Genomic DNA, 6109 nt, shown 5'->3' with positions numbered 1-6109 from the left:
TAGTAAATTGCATAGATTATCTAGCCAGACAATTTGCACCGATTTTTATTTTATGTGCTGTTCAAGTATTCAGGTATTTTTATGACATGATAATATCCTTTAATAAGAAAACTATGCTTTCATAATACTCTCTAATATCCTTTGGCAGACTTATTAGAACATTTTTATTACTTTTAACCCAATATTTCTTCTATTTGTTTTTATACTTTTTCTCACATGGCTTTACAAGATGCCGTTGATTCCATACAGCGTAGAGACAAAGTATTTCATCCACTCTGTCTGTGCTTTACCTCCTTAACAGCATTTGGGCTTTTTTTTTTTTTTTTCAGTTTCAGTTTGAGTTAGAACACTATCCTGACTCTTCAAAGCTAACCAGCAAAATCTTCTTTCTCTTATTAAAATACAAAGCTTCTGAGTGCTCTTTTTCTCCACATTGCTTTTTGATAAAAATGAACAATTAAAAATATAACTGAAAATGCTCTTCCTTTCTTATAAGTAAAATTGGATTGTTCTTGGTTTATACATAACTAAAATGTCATGGCTGTCTGTTGTGAAATGACCCATCCTTTCATGGGAGTTTTCTCTGCAATTGCCCTGTTATCTTCCCTTTCATTGATGCTTTGTTGTTGCTGCAGCCATGAAGACTGATGCACAACCAATCCAGTGAGAGGATGTTTTGATTAGGTTACTGTTTATCCAAATGGAAGGATAAATAAATTATTTTAATATATTACATATACATTTGCATATGCCCCTTTGTCTAGAGTTTCATGAAATAGTCACTATCATTTACTTTATTTTCATTAAAGCTGTTTAATTTTTTTTGTCAAAAAAGAGCATAACTGAAAATTGGACGCTGACTATTGAGCATTAATTTACCTGAAACTCTCTCTTTTGCATATTCTCATTCTGAATAAAGAAATTAATGCCTGAAATCCCAAACTTTTAATTTAAATCTTAATATATTTTAATTCTGCAATGCTACTGCAATGTCTCAGGGGAAATATCATTTGGATGTTTTATGCTCTTGTTCACTTTCTTCATCGCTCATACATGCTTAACTTCAGAACCATAGTTACATTAGTGACATAAAGCTAAATAACTGGTAAGTGCTGTGCAGTATCAAGGAATACAATTAAAAGCAGATTGCAAAAGTAAATCCATCTTTTTCTCATATAATTTTCAGCTGGTGTTTATGTAACTCAAGGATTTACGTTTTGGGTTTTTGTTTTTGTTTTTTTTTTAACCCTGCATAGATGTTGTCAGTCATTTTCTTTAAAGCTGTTTTTGCTTGTGGACTCCACAAGGGGGTAGGAAAACCTTTTAGACAGTTTAGGCAGTGACCCAAATGTTCAAAAGGAAAAAAAAAAGTGAATTTACAGTATTCTCACCAATAGCAGGCACTGTATAAACCTTCACGTTGTTGAGTTGCAAACCACTCTAAGAAAAAATTTTTAGTACTTGTTTGAATAAAAATCACTGAATCTGTAGATAGCTCTGAGTGTTGCTATTAGAGGTAGAATAAGAGTCAGCTGCATTTAGATTAGCTGGCCAGGATGCCCCTCAGTGTGTCTCCACCCTGTGTGTCCAAACTGGGGAGTCCTGGAGCAGGAGAGGACAATGAGGGTGCTCGTCAACTGAAGTGCCCACCTGGGCATGGGAGCTTGAACTCCCTCCTGAATCAAGAATTGCAAAGATATCCTCCAGGGGCAACATTAGCTCCTGCTGGAATCAGTCACGGTAAAAAGATAAAAGAAGTCCAAACACTTCTGATTGCTGCCCTAAGGAGATGAACACAGTCTGGATTTGACATAGATTAGAATTCACGCTAAAATGGTTCATGGCATATATTGAAAAACAGTAGGTTAATGTGCTAACGTGTATTTAGGAAAAAAATTGCCATGGTATTTAAAGAGAGGAAACATTGAAGAGATGTGCAGTGCTTACATCTGAATATAACTGGTGTACCCTGTTGAACTGAGCATGGTGAAAATGTTATAGCAAAAACCAAAGGCACTCCAGTTCTCCTGAGAACCAGAAGGTATGGGCTGCAAAACTGCATATTATTCAGCTGCCCTAGGTTTCATGCAAAGCAGAGGACCCCAAGTCTACCACGAGGTGGAACAGCACAGCATCTTGCAAAGTCATGGAGGCTCCAAATCCCACAGTCCCAAATCACACGATAAATGTGCTCTAGCTCCCCCTGTATGACCAAGATGCAGCAAAAAAAATGGCTGCCAGCGTGATTCAACCAGTTTGCACTGATTCCCTCTCATTTTCTGACAGATTTGCAGGAAAGCTTGGCTGGAAGACTTACTCCAGTAGAGCCCATCCAGCTGCAGGCTGCAGGTTGGGTACCATGTCTGACTAGGAAATAAATACTTCTTTAACATCCAAGGACACACATCGGACATCACACACTGAAGCCTCACAGAGAGCTACAAGTTGTTCTGTAAAGATTCACAGATCAGAAATGTTGTCTTTGTAGGATATGCAATACATTGGGCTGACTGTAAATGATTTATGTCATATGTTAATTAAGTAATTCAATCATTATTTAAAATGTCTCTGACTGCATCATGTGTCACCAGCTAGGAATTTAATATGTGGAAGAATTTTCAGAAATGTTTAAATATGGACATCAATACTTAAATAGGCAACTGACATTAAGACAGAATTCTTGTGTTAAGTAACAGGAGAGATTAAAAATCATTCTGCAGACTACTGTGTACAGAGGCAATACTGCTGGCAGCAAACATTGTGAAGACAATCAAATTGGATCTGTAATTGCCTCCAAATTTAGCATTATATCTATTTTTTTGTGGCCCATCATTTGAATCATGGTAAATTTTGCGCTCTAACAGCAGGCCAGTTTCATGGCTGGAAGGAAGGGAATGTCCCGGAGTCGGGGACCTTCAGCGCTTGTTAGTTTTTAACATAAACACACCGTGGATTCCCATCTGTGCTATTTGCAGCCGTGCCCTCTTATTTTTAGATGAAGACAGATCTGATGGGAGACGAGTTTCTCCAGAGAAGCCCTAGTGAGCGGTGTGCAGATGTCACCTGAAGGACCTGCTGCCCGTGGAGCTGCCCCTGCGGCCACCCCGTGCCGACGTGCAGCTCCCCTCTCCCTGGCGGCCCTGTGTGTGGCAGGCTCCCCCATCACCCCGAAATGGTGTCAATTAATGATATCGGGCAATGTATTATCCAACGTCTAGGTGCCTACATTTTTATTACAGCTAGCCATATTCTGTTCCTTGCTCTAGCATATCAGCTAGCGGTAACTGTGTGCAGAGAGAGTATTTGTATTAAAGGTCTTGGGTTTTATATTTCTTATTAAGAAAGGTGAGTTTTACACTCCACCTGACAGGTCTTTCATCTTCCATTTCCTTGCTTTTTTTTTTTTTAGAGGTTTAACTCAAACAGGGGGTTTCCAGACCCAAAATAGAAGGTGTTCACATTGTCACAAATGCATTAAAAACTTTTCAGCAAAGAATATGAACAGCTGTCGCTGGTATACTATGCCAGCATCAATGCGATCAAGCAATAAATGAATAAACATGTGGGTGCTTTTGGTAGTCTGACTTTTATAAGTGTACAGCAGGCCAGGTGCTGTATGCATACAGCGAAAGGTAAGTCAGAGGTACAGCACACAGTAAAAGGATCACCGTAGCTGCATTCAGTCGTGGCCGTTCAGCCCACCTTATTTTAAGCATGTAACTGATCTGAACTCTGACAGTGACTCTGTGCTGACTTTGGAGAGAGTGTAGCGTGGCAAGGAGTGTTATTAGAGGCTTCAATTCAGTGTTAAAGTTTGGTGGGATGAATCTGGGGTGAGCTATTGACAGGAATACTTTGTAATATCTGGAGCCTGACATCTAAACTAAGAAAGTGCAAGCACGTGCTGGAGTACTTCACACACTGAGGGCTGAAAACCTGATTCCATTGATTTCAGGGGAAAAGATCCTTTCAACTTCAAGCCACAATTACACTCACAATCTACTTGTTTGGGAATAATAGCAGACTCCATACAGCTATAAATGTCCCAGTTGCAAAAGGATGACAAAGACTATCACCATATTAGTGTGGGATGTATTTTGCCTAGGAGATTATTTATGGTGAACCTTAAGAAAATTTTGCTGCATGCATTCAAGATTATTCAGTAAAATGTTAAGTTTATGGACTATATGTAAGTATTTTCTGAAATCAAAAAACAATGCATTAACAGATTCTAGAAAGATTCAAACTTCTAAAACACCATCAAAGCACTAAGAGTGACCACAGATGGTACATAAATATCAAAGTAAAATAATGAGTCTGATTTTTTAAAGGAATATTTGGTGAGATAATTCTACAGTACTAAGACTTGTAAAATTCCTATTGTGCATTTCAGACCATGTTTCCTGAAACATGAATATCCAGTAATCTGCTAATTCCTCATTGTTTTTAGAGCTGCTGTTGGTAGTAGAATATATTACTGTGACTGATCTTCAGAAAAAAGTTTTGTTGTGCGAAAATGTGGGTTGAATATTTTACCCTTTAAGATATATTTAAGTGCTTTCCAAAACCATGGATAAAAAAATCCATATATTAATGGATTGCAGAAAGAATTGAAATAGCTGAGCCAGCTTAGAGCATCAAACAAAGGTAAAGGAGTAGAGAATTTTAAAAATGGATCAACTAAGATGGCAAAAAAATAAGGAAATGGGCATACTAAGAAACCCAGCATAACTTTACTCAATGTCTTGGCAGCTTTCCTATCTTTACTCCTAGAAAGCTGATTTTTCATATTATTTTTTGTGCGAGTGTATACCTGGGTCAATGCACACATATGCATTTGGGAGACTATAAAAATTTTAATATAAATTCCTACCATAATACAGCCAGGAGCAAATAAACCAACTGTAAATAAAACAGTGACCCACAGTTTGTTGAACACAACCAGACACAAACTTGAGCGAGCATTTAACAAAGCTTTCATAGCCCTCTGTTCCAGAAGCATAAGCTTCTGAGAAAACCACCCCAAAAGCAAGCGTAGCAGGCACCGACCAGCACACTGCTACTATTGGTCTTATGGCAGTGACAGTCATCATGCTGGAGTAACGCAGAGGGCGGCAGATTGCACAAAAGTGATCAACAGTAGTGGAGCAAAGGTGGAAGATGGAAACTAAGCAGAGCATCAGGTCAAAGCTGTAATGAACTTTGCAGAATGTGATCCCAAAGTACCAGCAGTTCTCCACAGACCTAACCGTGCTGTAGGGCATAATGGTGAAGCTCAGAAGGAAGTCTGTGACAGCCATGGACAGGATGAGGAAACTGGTCAGAGAGTGAAGCTGCTTGAAATATGAGATGGAAATGATTACGGCCAGATTCCCCAAGACAGTGAGAATGAAGACTCCAGTCATGAATAGATACACTACCTTTCGTACTCCTGGTGACCTAGAGGTCTCAGGACAGGATCTATTTCCAAATGCAGAGCAATCAGTCAAATCCCTCAAGATATTAGGAGAAAACATAATCAATCCTTCATCAGCTTTTTCTACTGAAGATACAGTTCCATAGGCTAATTTAGTTTTCATGAGTTTCCAAAAGATTTCAAATCCTAACATGAGAATACAAGATAAAGTTAGTCAAGACTATGAATAAAATTAGAGTGAAATGTGGGACCTAGCTAAATTAGAGAAAAACTTTCTATTGACTTAAATAGGGACCAATTTTAACACATTATTTTTCTGAACTAGTACATGAAATCTGATAACTTGAAGCTATTAGAAAATTCATTGCAAATATTTTAAATAAAGCAGTTGAAAGTAAACATAATTTTCTTTTAAATTAACTAAATTACATGAAAATGCCAATTTTATTTTGTGTATTCTGTTGTGTCTAGAAGATTTTGTAAAATATGGTGCTTGTATTTTGTATGTATCTTAATGTTAGCCATTTGAAAGTATTAGAAAAAGATGCAGAGAGGAAGAAACTCATCAAGTCACCTCAGTGTGTAAATATGGTATAGGATTTATTTGTCTCTTCAAACTGAGAATGTCAATCTTCTATAAGAGAAATGTTATGCCAGATCACATACCTCAGCTTTCCTGGAGATTTCATGAGC

The 6109-nt window shown here is 37.8% G+C and overlaps 1 protein-coding gene across 1 annotated transcript; it reads right to left on the bottom strand.

Moving 5' to 3' along the window:
- Positions 1 to 4474: 4474 nt before the first annotated feature.
- On the bottom strand, positions 4475 to 5516 carry TAAR2 (trace amine associated receptor 2). Its single transcript, XM_013958915.2, is given in 2 exon segments — positions 4475 to 4960; positions 4962 to 5516. Coding segments are annotated over 2 exon segments (1041 nt in total).
- Between the last annotated feature and the right edge of the window lie 593 nt (positions 5517 to 6109).

This window comes from Apteryx mantelli, chromosome 3 (genome assembly GCF_036417845.1).
Source record: "Apteryx mantelli isolate bAptMan1 chromosome 3, bAptMan1.hap1, whole genome shotgun sequence".
In the NCBI taxonomy this organism is placed as follows: domain Eukaryota; kingdom Metazoa; phylum Chordata; class Aves; order Apterygiformes; family Apterygidae; genus Apteryx; species Apteryx mantelli.
The sequence above is the reverse complement of the archived record's forward strand: the minus strand, read 5'-3'. Positions and strand labels throughout refer to the sequence as shown.